Here is a 25,386-nt window from a genome sequence, read left to right as displayed (position 1 = left end):
CATCTCTCAAACTCAGAGATTTTCTACCATGCCTTTCTTCAGGCTCACCTCCAGGGAGAGGAGGAAAGAAGAGGTAGGTGGAAGATTTAGAATTCAAAATGGAACTGTGGGATTAACTCCAGTGACTTTCCTGTTACAAGCATCTGCAGTGTATGGGTGGGTTCTAGACATGCTATAGCACCAGGTGATTTACAGCAGAGACTCTGTGGTTTTCAGCAAAGCTTCTAAGCCTGACGTGGGCTGCTGCTTGGGCTGGGGTCAGCTGGTAAAAGCTCATATAGAAACAGCCACAATTACAGTCATTCAAATTAAAACTGCAGTGAAGACCTGACAATTAAAGTGCAGGCACTGCTTCCACTGGGTAAATACATCAGGGAGGACATGGTACACGGGAGTATTTGATTTTTGTTTGAAGCTTTTGTTTAAAAAGTACTGAATGTGTCATTGCTGATAGGGACACTGAATAGCTCCCACTGCTGTGATACAATTGAAATCTCTGCTGATGAAAGTAGTAGCTCTAAATTGTTGAAACATGAAAGATTGTCACCAAAACAGATTTTCTCCCTTAAGAGTGCAGCTTATTGAATAACAAAGGTTTGTTAGTTGAAGTCCCTTGCAATCAATCCTTGCATAAAGCATGCATTCTAATGCCAGCTGCTGTTAACATATTAAGAAGAAAACCGATTTGGGATGTGAAAACAACAGGTCTTAAATTTCCTCATTTACCCTCTCCTACCATTATAGAAATCATACAAAAAAGGCACATAAAAATATTGTTTGCTCAAAATAATAATAGTACTAAAAGCAAAATAAATGCAAATCAGTAAAAAGAACTAAAATAATGTTTTTCAAAGACAAAGAAAACAATATTTTGCCCATAACTAGGGACACATATGTTAAGGGCTGCATACTGTTTCAGTAAAAATCAGTGTCTGCTGAATATGCAAATGGCTTTATAAATGTTTCTTGATATCAGTTACGTATTACAGAATGAAAAGTGAAATTAGAGAGCAGCAGGATGTATTTATTTGTCTGAAAGAGTCACTATTCTAAATCTGTAGGTAACAGAATGGTTTAAAGGAAAGTGTGTACTAAATTAAAACACAGCAGCAAAAAAGCAGATCTGAATTGATCTGGAATAAATTCATCTGGAAAGAGCTTTAATAAAAAAGGCAGCCTCAGTCCTGGGATTTTCAACTAAGCCAGCTGATTAGCCCTGCAAATACAAAGCAAAAAGACTATTTAAAAAAGGAACCACAATAATGAAACTTAAAGAAAGACAATATAAAACAAATCTCTCAACATAAATGAGATGAGAATTCATTTTCCCTGTGATGGTCTCCACAGCTTCTGAAAGTGCCTGCTGCTGGAAACAAATGAAATAAAAGGGGAGGGAGAGCAGAGGGAAAGAGGTGTTAGCTTACCAGCCGATGGAGTTTATCGCTCCACTCCCTTCATGACGCTGGGAACTCACAAGCCTATAAAACGTGCCTTGGCTCCCAGTCCCCTTCTCCTTGAGCAAAATCAAAAGCACGAGGCTGTACAGAGGAGAAGTAGGATGCTGTTCTACTCTGAGGTAGCTCTCCTGACGTGTCTGTTACAGCATTTCTAACAGTTTGAGCAGCATAGCCGAAGATTTTTTCTCACAGAGCTCTCCTTCCCAGTACCTGCTCAGCTGCCTTACTTCCCCTTTTCTTCCTTCCCTCTTCTTACCTGGTGCTGGGGATTTTGGAGGGTTGGGAGAGGGAGGTGGGAGAGGTACATCATTTCTGGAAGAGAGGAGAGGAACACCCAAGATGACTTTGGTCCCCACGGCCAACTGGAACATGAGCATGAGCAGCAGGTGGAATGTGAGCCTTGCTGAAGCAGGCAATCCCTGGGGACAGGCACCAGAAGCACCAGCTGCAAATACTTCTGCCCCTGTAGCCTCCTCGGAGGGCAACTTCTCCAATCAGTTCGTACAACCTTCTTGGCGCATTGCCCTGTGGTCTCTGGCTTACGGTGGTGTGGTGGCAGTAGCTGTTTTTGGAAATCTTATTGTCATCTGGATTATCCTGGCTCACAAGCGCATGAGGACAGTGACAAATTACTTCCTGGTGAACCTGGCCTTCTCTGATGCCTCCATGGCTGCTTTCAATACTCTCATCAACTTCATCTATGCACTGCACAGTGAGTGGTACTTTGGAGAGGCTTACTGCCGCTTCCACAACTTTTTCCCAATCACAGCTGTCTTCGCCAGCATCTACTCCATGACAGCGATCGCTGTGGACAGGTGAGAAAAGTTTAGGGTTGAGAGATTGCGATCAGATTCTCTGCCAAAATAAAAATACAGAGATAACAATCATAGTGGTGAGAGGCAAAGACCTCAATAGTTCATTCCTTGTGCTCCTCTGCACTTCTTTAGGATCTCTCCCTAACACACTTTTTCTCCTGGTCTCTGGTCATTCTCCTTCAGTCTTTCATTGTTTTTATTCTTCTGCTTTCTTTTACAACAAACATTTCCTCTCTCTGTTTGACTTCAGCTGCTTTCTGTGCTCTGTCTTTTAATACTTTGTAACAGCAGCCATTGCTCAGGGTTTTGCTTCCCATTGTGAAAATAGTCTGTTTCTCAGCCAGTCATCTAATACATACTGACAAGGAGCTCTAGAGATTGTGTGTAAAGGGGGAGGATTTCAAATTTCCTTCTTCTCTGTATTTCTGCAGCTGGCAAAGACATTTGCCTCCTCTTCAGAAATCACTTCAGACCCTGTTTTTAACAGCTTTTCTCACAGACAGCTCTGAGATGCTTTGTTCCTCCTGATTTTAACTAATGAAACTATTTATGTTGCCATCTGTGCATATCTGGAGGTCTGGTAAGAACATAGTTTCAAAGTGCTCTCTTTTTTTCCTGATTTCTTGAAACAAAATAAAGCTTTGTGACCGTCAAAGAAAAAAGGTCAGGGAAAAACTTTACGTTTGTACTCCTGACAATAATGGAATAGGAGAGCTGTAGTACCCATACAGCAAAGGGGAGATGTAGTTCCCAGGTTTCCTACACAGATGCATTGATGGACTGTTTCTCAGAGAGTGCTGCGAGTCTCCCCTGGAAAATGTTTCTTTCTTTATTATTGTTTACACATTTGCTGTGCTGGAGAGATAACTTACTGTATTTTCTTTTAGAAAAACACATCGATTTGTGTTTCAGATCTTTTATTCCTTTTAGCAATGCACTGAAATTACTCACTAAACTCCATTGTACATTTTCAAATCACATTATACATCTTTGCTGAATTGACTTGTCACACCTGCAGTATTTCCAAGTGAGGGTAGTTAAGATTTTATAAGGTTCAATCCACCTTCTGAAAAGTTATTTCTTATTTCCAGGTACAAAAATTGGGGTACGTTGTTGTGCCTTTTGTTTGCGCTTATGGACAAGTTCATAATAATGCTTTTCTGTTTACCCTACTAATTGCAAATTTTTGGTGGCATTCTCAGCTAGATGCATTTCTATTCTGTAAAGCTAGAGATGAAAGAGCAAATGAGATTCTTGGCAACTCTTGTACTTCTCTGCTCTGGGAATGGGTGAAGACACGAGGAAATCAGTATGCTTTCCTCCTGCCAGTGATTTATCTTCTCAACTGTTAGTCCCCATTAAAAATTGAGAAGATAGTGTAACACCAGTGATTGTACCTTTAACCAGGCAAAGATTTCTTTCATTGTCTTTTTGAGTTTAGCTTAAGAGCCTCATCTAGCTTGAGGTTTTCAGAACCATAAAAGAGCTTTAGTTGAAGTATTTAACAGTTAGAGCTGTGTATTTATTAGTTACTGCTGCAGCTCATCAAGGCATTAGTTGAGCAGTTACTTGGATGCTCTGAGTAAGGCTTTATTTCATTTTTCCTGAAAAAATTATCCACAGACATGTAGTACTTACTACTTTGGCAGTTCCTAAATTTATGCTAGGAAACTGGGAACAAAAGTGAATACAGTTCCTTAGGAATCCAAACTGCATTTCCAGAGTGAGAGAAAATAGCTCTGCTCCACACTGACTAAAGTGCAATGGACAAATATATTGGAAATGTTTTCCTTGGTTTACCAATGAAATGCTGGTGCTCAGAAGTGAGTAAATAACTACTGTTATTCACTCTGATTTACTTCTTGTCTGAAAATCCCCTGAAGAAATCTCAATTTGCACCCCATCGCATCCTCCAAGTTCACCTGCCTCCAAAGGCAAATCGAAATCTTCCCAGTGAACAATGCCATAGCTGTGTTTAGGTGATCTCTCTGTAGTACCATGCAGCATCACATAAAACAAACAGAAGAGCAGTCTATGCCTCCTTCCCTATTCTCACTGCTATTCCTTTTCCTTTTATACCAAATCACACCTGATGCATTCAGTGCCTTTAAACATTCCCTGGCTACCTCTGAAAAACAATTCTGCCGAGTTGAGGAAACCCAAGGGTCAAAATAGATCCCAAGGAATGTCCTTGGATGTACAGACTGCCCTATTCAAGGCAAAGATCTGCTGGGTGGATGATTTTTAGAAGTTGGGTTCCCATGTGCCTTTCGTAAAAGTTCAGCCAATACTTTAGACAGAACACTCTGCTTTAGTCTTAACCCAGTAAACTCATCTTTAAACATTCTTTTAATTTAAAAATTTAAAACAAAACTGCAAATTAGGATAAAGCTGCTGAGGAAACTGAAATGATGGGATCAGATGACTTTCCATTAGAAATTGTTACCATCCCAAAATACTGAAAGGTCATGGGTTGTAACTCACTAAAAAGTATGTTGTGATATTCTCCACTGGTTGCTTTAGAGCATCCAGATATTCATAGAGTATAAATGTGTCACTGTAAACGGGGACATCACTGAACACAGGTCATGGGTAGTACATGTTTCCTTTCACATCTGATTCTGTGGGGCATTCTAAACTGTGTGAACTGTGAGATTACTGAACTGACACAGAATTTGTGCACTAGGCAGTTCCTGCAGTGGAGTGAGCTGCATCTGGAAGCTGAGGATGAAAGTATCCAAGACTGGTGTAAGAGTACCTGATCATTGAACACAGACTCAAATTTATGTGGGTTTATTCACACTTCTGACCACCCCTTCCTGGTGGTTTTTTTCCCCCCTGCTTTCTCCTTTTCCAACAGGCTATCTGCAGTCTACTGTAGAGATGCCATAGGTAGCTTTAACCGAGTTGTCTCAGGTGCCAGAAGCAGCACAGATTTTACACTGTGCTGCTTCATGGGCATTCATTCCTGCATTCTTCTGTAGCTTGTGCTGCACAGTTCCACAGTTACATTGCTTCCAGTGCAACAGTTCCTTTAGCTACCTTATGGGGATAAACTGTTAAATAGTCCAAGACAGACAGAATAGGAGATAATTCTGGAGCCAATATGCCCTTGTCACTGACCAGTGCATGATCCTAAAGGGCCCATCCATGATCCTAAACTCTGTGATCATTGCAATACAGTGTGTGACTGCAGTACTGTTCTTGGACATACTAATGACAGTAAATTAGGCAGAATTTAAGCCACCTGGTCATTGAAGACCCACTGTCCTTTCCTGTGAGATCTTTGCATGCAAAGAAAGTGGCTCAGGTATGCCAGCAATTGATTTTGAGTCCCAAGACTGCCTCATCATACAACCAGTTCTGTGTGTGGGCCTAAAAATTCTCTGCAGATACCTGATGGTTACAGTGCAAGTTTAGGGGTGTAGTAATATAGCATAAAATAACATGCCTTCAGTAGAGCACTTAGTATTATGCATTTTTTCCTGGTTTTAGCACATGTACAGTATTACTTCCTCAGTTACTTTTCTCTCTGCAATTACATAATGATTTTCTCATGTCAATGAATTTAACTCTTTTTAAAAACAGCTCCTCTGGACTTAAAGTATTTTAATAGCGATGGTGAGCAGTTGCTAATCCTATTCATATCTTAGCATTTCTTTTTTTTTTCTAGTATGCAAGCAAGTTTTTGGTCTTTGAAGCAAAAAACATTTATGTGACTTTAAAATATATTTAATATACAGTTTTATTTCTCCTCTTGTACAGTCTTTTCTCATTTTTATGAACCTTAGTATTACCTAGTTTCTAGCATACATATATATGTCCTTATTCAATACTTGTCATTCTAGTTTCCCACCTTATTTTCTCACTTTCAATATATCTACAGAAGTACACATATACTAGGTCAGTTTTCTTTTTTTCTGTGACATTTTTCAGTTACTGATGGCTGTTAATAATCTCTCTATACACTCATTAGACTCCAGCATAAGTAATATGATACAAGCTTGTAACAGAAGACAGATATGAGGCATAAACACATGATTCACCTTATAAAATAAAACCCAAACTCATCATATATACACACTCACAGCCTCAAAATATCACTTAGGCTCTTCAATCTCTCCAGGTGTATTCCGTAAGAACAGTTATTATTGTCACAAAATAGTAGCACAAGCCCTATAAATTAATGTTACTGAAATTCTGAAGTAGGCAGTTGGCACACTGAAAAATGTCTTATCTTTCCAGTAGAATACATTTTGGTATCAGTCTCTGCATGATTTCCTATTCCTGGGACAAATTACTCACAGCCTTCATGCACCATAAACATTTTAAACTGATATTCCTTCCAAACTATCTATTATCTGACTGTTATTAAGTATCTGTTACCCACCTTGTGTGCCCAGAAATACTGAAGTACAGGGAAAATGTATGTGTAAAAATGATCTCAAACATTTCTAGCAGGTTAAGATATGGAGTGCACAGGGCATGACCCTGTTTTGTGGTCACATGGTAGCAGCATGAGCAGAAGATGCACACTGAGAAGGTCTATTGGTACTTGCATCCTTGAACATGAGCTTGGCACCAAGTGTTTTGTTCTTGGCTCACTGGTCAATGGAGGAGGCTGAAGCAGTCCCAGACAGGAAAGCTGCACTGCCCAGACAGTTGCCAGCCCTGGCAGAGCTTAGCTCAAACAGAACTGCAGCCTTTGGCCTCTCTCTCGTTCCCTTTCCCTCAAATTTAGATGTCTCAAAATAAATTATTTTCATGTAAAAGAAGTGGGAATTTGCACTGAAGACTTGTGAGAGGAAGAACATCAGAACAAGAGAAACAAAAAAGAAGATGGAGTTTTTTTCAGGTTTCTTGTGCTTCACAGGCTAGAGATCTCCCCCTCATACCGGAGAATATTTTCACCAGAAGAAATGGATAGCATTTCTGTCTTTTTTTCCATAAGATGCCACTATACTGTTACCTAGCTTTTCCTAAAGCCTCTGGTGCCACATAACTACAGAAAACACTACCTACCATACCCCCTACTGCCACACTGAAGTGCAATACTACGTTTTTTTCAAACTAATGGATGAGTTCATAATCATGACTTCAGGAATCAGCCTTGGTCACTGCATATCATGAAGGGAAAAAATGCAAGATATGCTTTAGAAATTATCACTATTATTTCTATTCTTATTTTGCCCATCAAACTATAGAATTCAAAGAGGAAATCTCTTCCTCATTTCTCTGTCTTCCTTAAAGAGTAGTTGAAGATGAAGCACATCTTATTTGTGCATTCCAGTACCTGGGCTGCCCTCAGAAAAATACTAGTCCTCAGAACTGGAGGGAAAAAGTTGAATAGGAGGGCATTAAGGGTTCAAATATCAAGAGCTGAAACATGAAGGACTCTCTATAACCTGGGGGCCTAAAAATATTTTCTTGGATTTGACAATTCTCTTTCTTTCTCTCCTAGAAAAGAGAAATCATTTCTGCAGAACATTTTGATGCAATGGCTGCAGAATTCAGCATGCAGAACCCTAGGAAAAATAATCCTTTTCTTGCAATGGGACAATTTCATAGTGATCAGGCAAAAAGACAGGATTTTTTTTTTTTTTTTTTTTTTTTGCAGTTTTGGTCAAAATTCATGTCAGAGTTACATTATTAATAACATACTGGGGCAGTCTGGGAAGAAATACAGGCATAACAGCTATATTTTCCTTTTTGTTTTGTACTGAGTAAGTATTTTAAAAGCTGCTTTCAATAGGCACTGTAAAAAATGGAGGTTGATACACCAATATCTTTAGAAATATAAGCCACATTTACAACAGCAACGGCAACTAGCCCCCAGACTCCTTTGTCCAGCCAGGAAAAATCCGATAATTTTCAACCTTATGTTCAAACAAGAGGTTCCTTTAAGACAGAGTCTTAGCCTTAAGTACATCCTCTGATTTATAATTTAATGAAAACTATCAAAATATGTATCTGTGGTTTACTATGCAATGTAGCCTGCGGTACTTCTAAAAGTTAGTCAAGGGTTGAGGTGTGGAGTGTTTTGGGGAGAGAGGTTTGCTTGATTGTTTATTTTCTTATATATTATTGCCTAAATGCATGCTTTTCTGACTGATTTACCAACCAGGAGAGAAAGTTGTATCATTCACATATTTGTGTTTACCTAAAATAAAATTATTTCAAAATAAATGCAAAAAGAAGAAGTAAGCCATCTAGATGACAGTGACAGAAACACAGACACTAAAAGTGGGTTTATGCAGATGGAGCTGTTTCCACAGACTTTGCACTGATACTGGTCCTTGATAGCCCATAGATCATATTAAAAGAAAAGGAGAAACAGAAACCCTTTTGTCAGGGGAAGTCAGTTAGTCTATCATTTTATGAGACAGACCAAAGAAAAGTCTTATCCCTTTTCTATCAATATTCATAGGTATGGAATATATTGTGTAAAATCAATTACATACTCATAAAAATCTAGCCCATTGTCAGTTACCAGATGCTCCTCAAGTAGAAAGCACTGTTTATGAGAGCTCAGCCTTCCTGAAGACTTTCAGTATTCCTGGTTTTCATTAAGAGGTACTTGTAAATAAGGCATTGGAAGCCAGTCCTGATTTCAGAAAAACTTCAGTGTTTCTCCCTTCTCAAAGCACAAACAGCCATTCACCCAGTGTAACACACATTCCTCTGGGTAAATCAAGGCCAGGTTACACCCCTGGGATATTGCCCACTGATCTCTCAAAAGTACCATGTGTTTATCTGACACTTTGTCACACACTCTTTCTTTTTGGCGTTAGCTTTAAGGTGATCACTGCACAACAGACCCTTCAGGCCACCAAAACCAGTCCTTCTCAACAGCCAGTTACAGCCCTACAGAAAAGCCCACAGCCACTCTTCCTGCAGAGAAAGTGAGTCTAAATAAATGAATACAAACCAGTCCTGCAAAAGAAGAAGAAGCCTTGCTCTAGTAGGAGGCAGATAGAGATTAAAGGATACAAAAGTTAAAGACTTGGTTTCCAACATACAAAAAATGCCTTTAAAAGCTCAGTTCATTCCATTACCTTTAGTCTACTCTATATAGCTTACCTTTTGTAGGATTTTCCACAGCAATGTTTTAAACAAGGGCAGGGAATCACAGCAATTTCCCTACCTAAGTTTCTTAAATACCAGTTGATTCTAAACACAAAGCCTCAAAATCAGCTTCTGTCTTGAGGGAATAACAGCTTCTGTGTATTCAAGAAGGAAGCATGCTCTCCTGTCTCCTGTTGACAAGCCACTTACATGCAAGCATTATGATTTTTCTCTCAGTCTCTTCCTCTGTCAAGTTCCAATTTCCTGTTGCAATCTGGGACGATTACATTTTGCCCCATGTGAGTTTATAAACACATTGTAAACAGGTGAAACAAATCAGTTAGGATGATTAAAGGCTTCCAACTGTGTCTCCAGATGGGCATTTGTAGGATCCAATTCTGAACATCATTTTGTTTTAATAACATCTTGTGTATTTTTGCCACAATTTTCTAAACGATGTATTAAAGATGAAAGGTTTTCCTGGCTGTATTAGCCAGTGTATGCTATTTTACAAAAAGACAAATTAGGTTTATTTTTTTATCTTTTCTACTGTTGGGACCATAATACACAATCTTCTTAAGCTTTTATAGTATGTACCAGCTATTTGTCTCATGTTCATTGCAAACTGTAAGAGATACATGATTATGCTGCCAGTAAAACTACTGACTTAAAGAGTGTATAAGTATTAATCAAAAGACGACTGTCTCTACTATTGTTTCAGAGAAAACAGATTTTCTTGATTTGGTGAACCCGAGAAACAAGAACAGAACACTAAATTGTAGATTCTAGACAAACAGAGCAGTTCAGAAGGGAACTAGATCTATTCTGACCCCAGCAGCTAAGAAAAGAGTGCAGCAGCAAGTACACCATGATGCACCAGCCATTATATCATGCAGCCTGAATGATTTCTCATTAAGCTCAGTGGAAAGACTCTTGTTGACTTCAGAAGTAATCAGTTAGGGACAAAGATTAACACAAGATAAAACTGTAAGAGAAGTGATGACAGTGAGATATCACATAGTCACAACAAACAAAATCACATGCTAATCATGTGCATATTAAACTGGAATGCTACCTAAAAATACTTTAGAGTCATACGTAGAAGAAGATGGTGCAGTTGTTGAGCAATCCACATTCTTAGAAGTGCTGGCTTGAGTCTACCTGCACATATTTCCATCCCTGCATTTCTAAATGTGCATATTCAATCTTATAATTATTTTCCAAGTATAAATGTTTATATTGGGTGGGGTAATAATGATTTCTGCTTGTTGTGATAAATGAATATAATGAGATCATTCCTTTCAGCAATGTATATTTTACATTCTTCATCCCTGCTTTGATGTGTGGAATAAGCTATCTGTGGCATTATCAGCAGCTCCCACTGGAGTGAGAAAGCATTAGAAGTCCAATCTTTAAATCAAACCACCTCAGTGGAAGTTCAGAGCCCTTATTTCAGCAAGGAGTCTCACTGCTCAAGGCTGGTGACAGACTGAACAGTAAATGTCCAAAGACTGCAAAGCAAATTGGCACAGCACCCCACTGAAAAAATGTCTGTGTAGCTACAGAATGCTTTTCAGTGGTATAACAAGCCTTCCGTTGCTTGTAGCCATTAGAAATCCTTCTTCAGCTCAAATGACTACCACCTTTTACTGTCCTTGGAGACGAGGTGTAGAGAGGTCTGTGTATAAATATCACAGAACATGGTGAACCTCTGAGGGCTTCTACACTTGTCACTGGCTTCAGAACAAACAAATTTTAGGCACTGCAACATAAAAAAGGCATTAATCTATCAGAGAGCACCCAGAGGAGGGCCACAAGGCTGGTGAAGGGTCTGGAGGGGAAGTCTTATGAGGAGTGACTGAGATCACTTGGTTTTTTTCAGCCTGGAGAGGAGGAAACTGAGGGAAGACCTCATTGCAGTCTTTAACATCCTCACAACGGAAAGCAGAAGGACAGGCACTGATTTCTCCACTCTTGCGACCAGTGACAGGACCTGGGAGAACAGCATGAAGCTGTGTCAGGGGAAGTCTAGGTCAGGTATCAGGAAAAGACTTTTCACCCAGGGGGTGGTTGGGCACTGGAACAGGCTCCCCAGGGAAGTGGTCACAGCACCAGCCTGTCTGAGTTCATGAAGTGTTTGGACAATGCTCTCAGGCACACGGTGTGATTCTTGGAGATGGTTCTGTGCAGGGCCAGGAGTTGGACTCAATGATTCTCGTGGGTTGCTTCCAACTCAGCATATTCTATGATTCCATGTTGAAATTCAGACCATTTGAAAAAACAGTGGAGTAGCAGAACAGTCTGTAATACAGACAGATGACACCAGAGCATCCAGGAAGTCCTGCTGTTGCCCTTGCATACAGTTTATGGTTGACTGATTACAGAGAGAATAATTCTTTGGGAGTTCTCTCCCATACACCTGCAGAGACAGAAGGGCTTGCCACCACACAGCCCCACTGCCAAAATGCTCTGGTTTTATACCAGTTCTACTTACCTTAGAATCTCTGGTATGCTAGGGCTGATTTTTGTCATGTCTTTTGCTCTTACATGACCCCAGTTTCCTTTCTTATTCTCTCCTCTCTCAACACAATTTCTATATGCTGTTATTCTACAGTTCTCCTTTCTTTGCTTCTATTGGTTTCTCATTTTCCTCTTTTCACTTCTGTTTTTTCATTCAGCAAGCTGTTCCCCAGTCTCAGTTCTTTTGATAGAGCCTCTATCTCATCATTCTCCCTTTCACTCTCGGCCTACTCAAACATTCCTATTTTTCCTACACCACGTTCAGCACCATTCAGTGCACAATTCAGATGGCATGTCTACTCTTCCTCCTTGTAACTGGCATTTTGCCATCCTTAATATATGTAAGGATATCACACAGAGTAAAAAAAACGAGCCGTAATGACACAGCTACACCATGAGACACAACACACAGTTGTCAGCCATGAGTAATTGTAATATATAAGGGCAATATTATACATACACATTATCCCATCCTTACCCTCCTTTCCTCATTGATTTTCTGAGCAACACGTAAGCATGGAACCTCTAGCCTGTGCTAGCAGGAACTTTAATTCCTGCTGGAAAGACCCTTGCTAAATGGACAGAGATCAAAGAGCCAACTGAAAAATTCTCTACTGCTACTTCAGATTGAGCCTAAAGAGATAAACTACCCTTAGATACCTGTAACGGCAAGATAACATTTACAGCAAACAAAATTATTGGCAGAAGTGTGTGTGTCTCCTTTGCAAATGACAGCTAACAGTGCAGGAAGAACTCAGTTCTTTTCAAGAACTCAGCTTCTTTTAGCTACAGAGATTAACATCCAGATTCTGTTCAAAGGTGGAGGTAGTTTTTGACCTGCAACTGAGAGTCGTTCCATGTTTTCTACTATACTTGTGGCAATGATGGCTTCTCTAAGAAAATGGTACCAAACTTGTTATGACAAATCTGAGTGAATGTAACAATTGCAGTTATAAAGTAATATCTCACTATGCTAATTAGGCAATTTTGTTTCTAAGAAAACTCACTTAGAGAACAAGTTAGATACCTCACTGTAATTGTCAGTGTATTGGCAAAGTAGAATAAATTAGATTTGTTATCCATGGCTCTGTAACAAAGAGCTGTCAATACTCTCCTCAGCTAAATCTATCCTGCACAAAGGTATTATTGAGGGAATAGTCAAGGTTCCTCCACTTCCTTCCAATCTTGTTTGTTAGAATGATCGCCTCCTACATTTTTGTAATTGATCTTGTGCAATATCTAGGCTGTTGGCTTATCACTCAAATTTGAACTCAAAAGATAAATAGCCTGCTTTTCATCTAATCCTTGTCCTTTGACTTAATTTACTCAGACACCCAATTGTTAAAATTTCCATCAGTACAGCTGTATGAGTCATTTCACCCAAACAATCTATGTCTTTAAAGGGCAGACAGGGAGATAAAACAACCAAATTTTATCTTAGGCACCAAGAACTTCTGTTGGTATCTACTGGGAGTAAGAATAATATAACTGGGAATAAGAATAAATGAATGTAATGGAAATCTGACAATAGCACATAAAATAATAGCAACGTGCAATCTGAAGAAAAGTAACAATTTGAAGGAATAATTCCAGGCTAGAAGGAGATGCCTTAAGAGTCTCACAAGCATGTGAAAATGATTGTTTATGGCTTATCACTTACTACAAATAAAGATCATCAAGCTTTTGGACAGTACTTGGCAGTCAACACAAAAGCCAGTTCAAATTTGAAAGACGGGGCTCATGCCTGACTGGCAAACCTGACTGCTTTACCAAGTTGTACTTAGTCTTTGGAGGAAAAAGCACCTAGATGGTAGAGGGCAACAATCCAACTGATGTATATTTTCTTGAGAACTGCTATTCTCAAGAAACAAGAGACACCCAGCACTCAAAACTATTTCACAGTATGTAATACCAAAAGTACCAGTTTAGCTGAAATAAAAAACTAAAAGGCATGTGAAAGAGAGGGGAACTAATTGTTACCCTGTGGAGAAAAATGTTGAAGCGCAGTAAAAACACTAAATAAATGAACAAGCTTAAAATTCTAGATATGGAAATTGACGATTCAGAACTGAAGCTGGTTTAGATCACTCCCTGTTTCTGACAGCATTTAGAGGTTTTAAGACATTAGCGCAGTTACCATGTCTACTAGAGGATGCATAGCACTTTTTGTTGGATTATCACATATTTTATCATTAACTATAAACAGAGTTACCTTTGCTAAAACAAACATCTGTTCTGTAATTACTCATCTGTCAAGTATAAAATTTTCAAAAAAATAAGACTATATTGAGTGAAATTTATGTACCATAGCAGGTAAATACAGATGCAGAAGATTCTTGCACAAATTCTCATCAGGAACATTATCCTGCAACTATTATTGTTATTGTCTCGTGGCTAATGTCTGTACCTAAAAATCTTGGGAAAGTCTACCAAGAACCTAGGTGTGTACTGTAACAATTAAGATATATCACATCTTCCTTCATTTGAGATGAGCACTTGTTTTTTAATTGCAGCAAACACAATATATTCATAAAAATATGATTGATAAAAATTTTCTTTCTCCCTTGCTCCTTGTATCTCTAACAGAGATCAAGAGGCAGAAAACAAGACTTGTTTTTCTATTACTGTCTGTCTCGATGCTTTCTCTCTTGTTGCTTTTTTTCCCCTAAGCTTTTGCATTGTAATTGCTTAGAGTAAACTTTTTGATGATTTTTTGCATGTTCTTCTTAGGTTACCAGCATACATTAATTGCCAATACAATTATGGAGCAGCAAGAAGAACACTATCCTACCTGGATATAATGCTATCCTACAGGAACTGAGAAGGCAAATGAGGTGTTTTCTTGCTTCATGCATCTATTTCCCTTGGTGCTCTTACCAGTTCTAAACTGGCTCTTTTCTCAGCCTCTGTATGAACCAGTTGCTCTGGGGTTCTTTGGCAAACATTCTAAAGTCAAGTCTATCTCTACTGAAATAAATGCATGTGGACTTATCAGGTTCCTGTAGCTTTGGGACAGATGACTAACAGTCCTGACAGCTTGGCTGTTAATTTTCTTATTAGAAATAAATGCTGTATGACCTAGCAGAGAAACAGAGGATCCAGCTGCATTGTTGATTTTCAATCAGGCTGTACAGTAACAGAGTGGTCTAGGTCTTAGCAAAATCGTTGCCCTACTGATATACATATGATTAACTGGGTGTCCCATGCCTGCAAAACAATATCCAATGATCCTTCTTGTCCTTTCCGCACTGCCTTCATTGGAGCTGAACCACACAATGAGCACAATGACATCAAAACTCCAGGAACACGAATATCTCTGCATTTATCCTTCTCTTTCATTCTAAGCTTTGGCTGATTCTAGATATATATGAATCTCTGACACAAAGGTCTTTGCTTTCTTTTACAGATACATGGCCATTATTGATCCCTTGAAACCTAGGCTCTCTGCAACTGCTACGAAGGTGGTCATTGGGAGCATATGGATTTTGGCTTTCCTGTTGGCCTTTCCCCAGTGCCTATACTCCATAACCAAGGTGATGCCTGGAAGAACTCTTTGCTATGTAGCATGGCCAGGTGGTCCAAAACAGCATTTTACGTAAGCTTTTGTTCTTTTAAACTTGTGTATGGTGGTGTCTAGACTTGCAATGGGCTTGGCAAAATCTCTAGAGTGTCATGAAGATACTCTACATGCAGAATAACTAGCAGCTTTGATCACTGAGAAATGTAGAGCCAATTTTCCAAGTAAGGATGATAGAGCATTATATGTGATAAATGGAACGAATTTATTCTCTTCCACGTCTCTGAGTGTGCTCCCTCCCATGCTGCACGTTTACCATCATTGCTCCATCTAAGATGGCTACTTCTATACAGACAGAGACAGGTCAGAATCAGGAACATAACATGCATTTCAAAGCAAGCTTCCTTTTTATCCTAACCAGGAAAACAAGGATTTCTAGTCTCTCCTTAAAATAATTTAGGCTGGAAAAGACCTCCAGGGTCATCAAGTCACACTACCAAGTCCACCACTAGTCCATGCCCCTAAGTGCCACATCTACACATCTTTTAAATACATCCAGGGATGGTGAGTCAATTGCTCCTCTGGGCAGCCTGTTCCAATGTTTGACAACCCTTCTCATGAAAAAAATTTTCCTAATATCCAGTTTAAACCTCTCCTGGCACAACTTGAGGCTATTTCTTCTCTTGTAACTAGGGAGAAGAAAGAAACACCCCCACCTCTCTACCATCTCCTTTCAGGTACCATTACCTTTCAGGCAATTGTAGAGAATGAGATGGCTCTAACCAGATCTTTTTCTCTAGATCTCTTCATGAGAGGGCTGGATGGATTTTGGCATTTCATTCTGTTACACTGTCACAATTACTTATGTCAGCTATTAGTCCAAAAGAGAAAACTGGATAAACCTATAACTGGTTCCACTTTCTAAAAGTGAGAATACCAGTCATTAAATATATCCTGTTTGTCCTCTGGTAGAATTAGGAATAAGTGGCTGCTTAGGCATCTGTCCTTTCAAGTCTTCCCTGGCATTTAAGAAAAACATTGTGTTCAAGGCTGAAAGCCTGTGTAACCATCTAGAATCAAATTTGACCTTTTGCTCTTTTTGAGGCAGGTGAAAGAAGTCCTGGTCATATGTAATTTTTATCACTTTAAGAGCCATACACAGACATTTCTCTTTAGGGCAGGAAGGTCACGCTCAGTGACAGCTGAGGATTCTTCACTGATCATTCACAGGGATTTTATCCGAAGTTGGCATTTAACCAGGAACTAACGGGGCAAAAGAAATGATCTTTGTTTTCCCAGTGCTTACATCAGCAGTAGTGACTATATTGCACATAGGCTACAGATCTGTGCTGTCTGTGTGCAACAGATCTGCTATATGAAGAACACTGAGTGACAGGACTCTTATCAGGGTCTTTGCATCAATGTATCACTAAAATACTTATTTTCCTCTTTCATTTATGGTCCAGACTAGAGCTCCAAATGCCTAGCTTGCCCTCATGATACTTGGCTGTGCAATTAAATGAACTCAGCTAGTTATGGACAAACATACCTTATTCTGTAGTCACTAATCATGATAACTATAGAATAATCCATAATATATGCTAGTGCAGGCTCAGCATTAGACACCCCACAAAGCACATGCACTAAAACACATGTAAATTTGCAGCGCAATTCAAGACTTTCAAAAAGACAGTGAAAACACCAAGGACTAGCCAGTTAATATAAAACATGCCTTCTACTAAAGTAGCAGTCTTGACTTCTAGTAGCCCATTCCATTGGTATAGCTCCTCTGAAAGCACTTATCACCTTAATACCTTTTCATTGCAGGTATCATGTTATTGTGATTGTGCTGGTCTACTGCTTTCCACTGCTTGTCATGGGCATTACTTATTCCATGGTGGGAATTACCCTCTGGGGAGGAGAAATACCAGGCGACACATCCAACAAATATCACGAGCAGCTCAAAGCTAAAAGAAAGGTACTGTTTCATTAAATCCCACTAAGTGAATACTTACAAAATCATCTGCAATTGTGTCTCAATGTATCACAGTAGATTCTTTCAGAAACACCAAATCACTAGAAATAACAGCAATGAGACATCATCTTCAATACAAAATTTGATTAAGTTGGACAAGTTGTTTTCTATGTTCATTAGCTGTTCTTCTTGTAACTTTAATGTTTGTCATTAAATAAAGGAAGCATTTGGGTTTTAACTTCTTACTCCACATGTAGCAGCACATACTGCATCTGATATATGGAAACTAAGACAAAAAGTTTAGCCTTCACAGAGTTAAAATACTGGGTTTTGGACAATGGGCTAGCAAACCATTAGCACTTGTTAGATAAGATTCTCATCCCACTGAAACAAAAGTGAATCTTGCTGTAATTCTCAGGTGGTTAAGGTCCATGTATATTTGAGAGAAGCACTGATCAGCCTATTTGTAATGAATAATTTAGATTTTTAAACAATAACCTTTTTGTGAGAAATGCAAATAAATTTTCCCAGACATTTTCTTTCAATCTTTTTCACTGTAGGTATTGCTTAAACTAGATTTGGGACTTCTTATGAACTGAGTATTTGACTATCTCCAGTTTAGTTTTCATAATGTTTCAGTGCCATGAAGGTTTCTTTCCTATAACATTCTTTTTCTTAACCTAACTTTTCTTATTTAATAAGGCAGCCTTCTCCTTTTTATTTCTGACAAATTTTTTTTCATACTAAAATGTATTTAACTTTTCAGATTTGAAAAAAGGGTACCCTAATACAAACTTTTCATTCACAATGATGAGAACATTTTCAGTTGCTCAGTTTGCTTCCTATCACTGTGAGTATGTTTGAACAGCGGAATACGCTCCTCTGCTGCAGCAATAGCAGAGTGGGACATATTGGGTCCTGAGACAGCACGAGATCTTCTGCAAATTCTGGAGAGCACTAACATTTTCATTTCTTTCAGGACACTGCAAGGAATATGAAAGTGGGGGGTTTTTTCCCCCCACCATACTACACAGAAAAAGTTGTTATGGCAGAGGATATATGAAAAGAAATATTAGGATCATCTTCTCCTTCACGCATCTTCAGACTCATAAGAGAAAAGTGCCAAGTTGTCAGAAGTTTCAGTTGTCAGAATAGTAGAGATGCCTAGACAGCTTTATGGCATAATATGCAATGTCTACCATGAAACCAAAAGTGTCATTTATTTTTGTTTCAACATAGCTTTTTTAAGAGGGAAAAATGTTAGCCTCTCTTAAGGAACCAGAATGCAGCTTGACCAGTATTGTCACTACTATTGCTTTGTAACTGTTCAAAGATTATTTGGAATGAAAACAGAGAAAACTACAAAAAAAAAAAAAAAAATCATAGAAAGCTATGCAGTATGCTCAGTATGCTTTGCATATTTGCCCCAAAGCAATATTATTGGACTAATTTCCAGAAATACTGAAATCATTTCAAAAGATCAGATTTCACACTCTGACATTACCCAAAAAGTTCAACATTACCATTACAGTCTTCACCATGCATGTTGTCACTTACCCAAAGTGACATTTTCAAAGTTATGAGATTACCCTTCCTACAGAACATAAGCAGAAGAAGATTTCACTGGTCAACTAGCTGTGCTATCACCAACGCTCCCCTTTAACCCAGCCATCAGAAAAAAATAAAGCAAATACTCCGCTGGTGGTGACGGGGTTCTGATTGTAAAGACAACCTGAGAAATCACTTTCTGTAACAGACACAAGTTGCAAAAGCAAATGTGGAAAGAAAATTATTAAATTATTGGAGATCCAGGACATACCAGAACTTCAGGACCTGTTATCGTAATGACTAAGTAAAATAATCATCTTGTGACATGAAGAGAAAATCTGACTTTTATCATATGAAATAGAGGGCCCAATTAAATCCCTTGAATGCTTTAAAAACAGCACCTGTTTAGAATTCTAAATATATATAAGAGACAAGGAATAGCATCCTTAATTAAAGGATTTTAAATGTGAGAGTACAGGAATGCATACTTTCAAGACATGCAACAAGGGAATTAAATTATGTGCAGATATATTATAACTGCATCAGTGACTTTTTGGGTAGAGCTCCATGACAGCACTTTAGCTACACTGCTGTGCTCTCCAGCAGGATTTATGAAATAACTGGTATTTGGAAAGATGAATCATAATTGGTTATTCATAGAGAGGAACTAACAGACTGGAATCCAAATAAAGCTATAACTCAGCCTGTCTCTGATAACAGAGCTAGTGCTTTGCCCTTTTCAGGCAAAGAAATCATCTGTTTTTCTTGATATTTAGTATATAGGTATCTAGACATATGGAAAATCTGTGCACTTATAATGAAGGAGAAATATACAATAGTTGACTACGTTTCATATCAGGCAATGATACAGTGCAAAGGTGTTGGATTAGGGTTGTTTGAAATGGTATTTAATATTAAGAAGGTAGTTCATGCAAACAGTTCATGTAAAACCTTTAAAGGAAACAATGTTTGCCAACAAAAGATTTGAAGCTCAAGAAAGCTGTTAGTAGTTCAACAGACAGTCTCATCATTTCATACACATGATTGTGCAACACAGTCCTGAATCCTCCTGAAAGTGAAATTAAGGAACAAAGGATTCAAAGAATTTCACAGTGCATACTGTAGGTTGGACAACACAAAGTCATGCTTAGTATCTTTAAGGTCAAAGACAAAATGTTTAGAAGTTCAGGACTGGATGCAACTACATCATTACTTTTTCGGGTTTTTTTCTTTTTTTTTTTTCTTTTTTTTTTTTTTTTTTGACAGCTCAAATATCTCAGGGACTGACTCATTTAAATCTGCCTGACGTCAGTCTTTTGAACTTCTGAATATTTGCTTCACACACAGACTTTGCAGCCATTATCCCTTCTTCTTAAAGCTCCTGGCATGAGACTGACTGATGTTCAGCTGAACATCATTTATTCTCCTGCAATTCCCATTTTCATAATATGGAATTATAGTCTCAATGCTGTCATACATAAGTTTATACAGGTGTCTCATAATATTACTATAAGATTTACTAGGTCAAAATGTTCTTTATATTCACTGCAAATACTTGCTCTCAGATGTTGTCTCTACACCCTGTTTTTGCTATCTAACAAGTTTCAATCACTCTTTCAGCTTTAATTAACCCATAAGAGGGAATAACCATGTACTGCAAATAAAATCAGTTACTATTGTTTTTATCAAGAGATACAGTTCTGATACAACTGTTTTCTGAAAAAAGAACATTCATCTCAACAGAAGATGCCATTGCCTGGCCACAATGGGAAGAATATAGAGGAATGGGAAATGTGCTTAACTTTTATATTTTCTTTACTGTTCCTTTTACTTCTGACTGTTAACTTTGTGATAATATGTCATCAGGCATCTTTTTCAGTAATTTTCATTCCTCCACACTTATGCTTCTGCCTGTAATTTTTGCTTCTCCTAACACAGTTTGAGGTATCATCTCAACTTCTTTTAGCAATGAAGATTGATTAAAAACTGCATTGTTTCAATATAAAAATTTTTCCTCAAATTTGAGTCTAAAACAAGAAAAAAAAAAACCCATATGTTTGCTGGCGAGTCACAGTCTTTGTGAGAACTCCTGTATGAACACTTCATACATATTTCTCAGGTTTGTTCTCATTTTCTTCCCCCTCCATTTCATAGATTTAGAAAAAGTCCAAGGAATGGCAGCTAAAAATCATCAATGGACTTATGAAGAGATGAAAATGGCCTGAACTTTTCAGTTTGGAGACAAGGAGGCCAAGGGACAAGATGTCAGGTTTTAGAGAAACACAAAGGTGGTGGGTAAAGTGGCTGAAGAACTGTTGGTCACCAAATCCTGAAACACCAGAACTGATATGAGAGCAGCTTAAGGCAGGTAGAAGAGAGAGTATTTTAAGAAAAGGTCATTTAAAAGTTGGTAAAGAGCATCTGAGGTGCTCTCCTGCCAGATGCTTATGATTTCAGAAGATTCAGAAAGGTTTTAGGCAAATTAACAAGCAATAAATTCATAACTCATAGAGTTCTTAAGGTTGGAAAAGACCTCCAAGATCAAGTCCAACCTCTGACCAGTCTCCACTTTGTCAAGTAGACCACAGCACTAAATGCCATGTCCATTCATTTCTTGAACACTTTCAGGTACTCCACCACTTCTCTGGGCAGCCTTTTCCAATGGCTGACAAACATTTAACCATTCAACTTCATTTCAGTGAAGAAATGCTTCCTGATGTCCAAAAATTCTCCCTAATGTTCAAGGAGATACTGAGAGGATGAATCAGGGATGCACTCCAGAATGGTACAAACATACACAAAGTGCCACAGGCACCTTCCCCTGGGAAGGCACCTCTTCCCTTTAGCTGATCTCACATTTCTGGGAGCGATATGTGGAACAACCTACCCATTCTGTTGTGGGGTAATGAGGTTCAGAAACTCAATTTGTGTCTCAATTTCAAACTCTCCTGTCAAAAATAGGTGTCTGTATAGCTTTTTTTTGTCCATCCGTATTCACCTTCTGTAAATAGGTCTACTCTTTGACTTTTCAGAGAGTGACAATGAAAATAAAATGCAAAACAGAATAAATAAATACTAGAAGAGAACTAACAGCAAAGATTAAGCTGGAGAAATAAATTTTTACATTTTAAATAAACCTGTTTTAATAACAGGTGGTCTCACTGATCTAACAGTCATAGCCCTATAACTTATATGATAACATGTCGGTGGCTGTATTGCTTGACTAGCTGAAATTTCCTACAGCTACAGTTAAATTATCATTTATCCAAAATGCTGATGCACTGTGAGCACCTTTTGTAGGCCAAAGCTCTATTGTGATTGAAAACCACAGGTGTACTTCAGTGCAGCCACATTCACAAATTTAGCAATCATTGTTCAGCACATTCAAATAAGCAAAAATACTAAGTAATATGAGGTTGAAGGACAACCCAGCTAGCACCACTCCTGTACACTCCACTGCTTTGTTATCAGCTAACAATCAAGAGAAACAGAGATGCTTTTTAAAGATTCCGGTCCTTACATGGAAATGTCTGCTGATTAATTCCTCAGGCAGCTGAAGGTGTGACAAAAATACCACACAAAGTGTCAGCTTGTTATGCTCATACACTGTGTTTCCTCTGTGTGAAATACAAAAAATTGAATGAGAAATTTCTGAAGCAATTAGTCTGACTTTATGACTTCATACTTTTAAATCAGTCTCCTCCAAGGTTATAATCACAGTCACGTACCTCAGACTTTGTGAAACTACTCTAGAAACAATCTTTTTGAAGATCTTCACATCAATGAGTCATGGCAAGTTTTAATCTATGGTTGTGTTTGACAATGTCACATTTCTTACTTAATGTAAAGAAAAAGAAAAAAAAAAACAGTAAGAAGGAATTCTCAGATCCTTTTAAAGGCTCTCCTGAAAACAAGCTCGTCCTTTGTTTGCCAGACACTGGAAGATGTTGAACTATGTCCAGTAATTTCTCCACTTACTCATTGAGTGTCATTTTGTCTCTTTCAATATTTAAATGTTAAATGAAAACAGAATAGGAACCAGCCTTCAGACCTGTCACCACAGGCAACTCTAACAGAATTCCTCTGGTATCATCTTAAACCTCCATCTTCTAAAAAATCTCACCAATCCTAGAGTTCACTTTTCCAGGCTAAATTTCTTTATAAACAGCTCTATTTATGTCACTATTTTCAGATAGCTTAATTAATTACTTAATATCCCTCAGTGGTGTCACCTCTACAGATGTTTTTATATCCATTTTCTCTCTGGTTTTGTTTACATTTGTTATATAAATTTAAAAAGTGCTTCCGATCTTTTCTATAGCATCTTTACATAACATCTTTATGCAACAAGTGACCAAAACCAGACAAGGAATTCCAGCAATGTAGTGTCACCATGGTCCTGCACAGGGGTAATTCTCTGTTCTCCACTGAGAATGCCTCATCTGGAAGATCCTAATATCTCATTTTTTCCTTTCATTAAATGCATGACCTGGTCATGCTATAATCAGTCAATAACATCTGTCTCCTCTTCATCTGTTCACAACAGGCAAACAAATTCACAGCAGATAATTTTATTAGCCCTTAATTGAGCAAATGCCAGAATTTTTCTGAGTATGATCCTACCCATGGAAGTACAGGGTAAAATGTCCCCCAAAACTAGCACAGTACCAGTCCAGCAGTTTCGATCTGCTCTGTGGTATCTGTCACTGCCACCACCCCACCCAGGGACACAATCACTACTGGTACCATACAAAGTATATGACCAGCACTGCAAAGCTGGATTTCTGCTCCTGCAGTTCTCCCACATCCACATTCTTTCTCTGCCTTGCTTCTGTAGCAGCAAAGTTGCTTAAAAGTGTCTCATCATCAAAATTATTTGGCATGCCTTTATTTTGCTGTACAAAACTCCTCAGTAAATACATTAAATGAGGCAGATATCAAGACTGGTATATAGAGATTATATCCCAGATTGGAGGGAAATTAGTATTAAATACTTTCTAACAAAAATATTTTTCTCTCAACTACCTTTCCAGTGCAAAGTGTTTCCCAAATCATGCTCAGTAGTGAAATGTAACAGGTAAAATTACTTACAAAAATTAATACTAAAGGTATGTTTCCTCTCATTCTGCTTCAGGGCACCTCTTACTATGATATCCTTAACTCTGACCATTTATGGGAAGCATGAAATAACCCTTGTTAATATGGTAGATGTAAAAGAATCCTAATAAAGCTAGAGCCTGACTTCACGAACTTACATGTGCCTAAAACTTGGTTTGTAACCCTGCAGATGGAATTAGTTACACTAGGAGATGTGACATACTGCTTAGTATGCTTCTTACAAAGCACAGATGCTGATCCTGTCTGCTGCTCTTCTCCATGGTTCTGCATGTGTGAGTCACGACTCCTCATTAAGAAGGTTATTGGACCAGACTACAAATGTTAGTGTTCCACTAAGATTTTGAGCAGTTGTTCCATAACCATAAACACGAATACCCTGCCAGACTCACCAGATTGGTATTAACACAATAGTCAAAGTCTCTACTTGCAAGTAATTGCTATTACAGGTAAAAGGATTTTTTTAAAGCTTATTTTCTCTTAAGAAAAACTTCAAAAGGGTAATGAGGGTCAGAATATCATATGAATATCTTTGTGGTGAAAATACTAGCAGAATAAGATATCTTTTCCTATTTTGATCCGTAATACATTCCCACAGTTATCAAAAATCTCAGCAAGAATATAGAGTATTGACAGGAAGGCCTGATTTGGGCATTTTCATTTGCCATTAATTAAATTATTGCAAAATCATCACATTGATTACAATGTACAACCCCCTCCCTAAAGACATGCACACAAAGAAGCACTTTTTTCCAGTAGCATGAGGCAGAATAACCAATAATCTTTGGGTTTAAGTTTTAAAAAGTTCTGTTAAACTCTTCCTATTACAGAGTATACGGACTGAAAACCTACTAAACATGTAGGGAATGAGCGAAGTAATTATTAATGTTGTGAATCATAATTTTTATTTCACAGTCTCACTCTTCACATGCTTAGAAGTTGCCTAGGGAAAGATTGGGACATGAGGTACAGGGGAATTATTTTCATTGCATGTTAAACCCAAAATATTTTTTACAGAGCTATTTTATGGTCTTAGAACTTGAAAGAAAAAAGGGTTCACCTGTTCTCCTTTTCAGGATTTTTTTTTTTTTAGCAATTTGTTCTCTTTTTAATGATTTGCCCACAATTTTGAACAAGATTTCCTACTGAGGTAAAAATAAAGTCAGACCTCTTGATCATTTTCTGAACACGACTGACACAGTGAAATGTAACAAAATTACTGGAAGCTGCTTTCTCTGCTCTCTATATCTGAATAGCTACAGAACACTCCACAGCAGTGCCAGCTTCCATTCATTGTCTCAAGTTCCTAAAACTCAGCTATGAACTGTGAACAAACACATCTTTCCACAGGCATCATCCATGCTTCAAGCAGCA

At 38.2% G+C, this 25,386-nt stretch overlaps 1 protein-coding gene and 1 long non-coding RNA gene across 2 annotated transcripts in view; one reads left to right on the top strand and one right to left on the bottom strand.

Annotated features, from left to right (window-relative positions):
- LOC125326748 overlaps positions 1-1,568 on the bottom strand; it is a 120,810-nt gene extending 119,242 nt beyond the window's left edge. The window contains exon 1 of the long non-coding RNA XR_007203976.1: positions 1,425-1,568. This is a non-coding gene — a long non-coding RNA (uncharacterized LOC125326748). The remainder of the gene's footprint in view (positions 1-1,424) is intronic.
- Positions 1,569-1,796: 228 nt separating this feature from the next.
- TACR3 (tachykinin receptor 3) overlaps positions 1,797-25,386 on the top strand; it is a 37,858-nt gene continuing 14,268 nt past the window's right edge. The window contains exons 1-3 of the mRNA XM_048305209.1: positions 1,797-2,272; positions 15,264-15,452; positions 17,202-17,352. Coding sequence (XP_048161166.1) covers positions 1,797-2,272; positions 15,264-15,452; positions 17,202-17,352 — 816 coding nt within the window. The remainder of the gene's footprint in view (positions 2,273-15,263; positions 15,453-17,201; positions 17,353-25,386) is intronic.

The sequence above is a fragment of the Corvus hawaiiensis genome, chromosome 5 (assembly GCF_020740725.1).
Source record: "Corvus hawaiiensis isolate bCorHaw1 chromosome 5, bCorHaw1.pri.cur, whole genome shotgun sequence".
Taxonomy (NCBI): Eukaryota; Metazoa; Chordata; class Aves; order Passeriformes; family Corvidae; genus Corvus; species Corvus hawaiiensis.
This window is presented reverse-complemented; position numbering and strand designations above follow the sequence as displayed.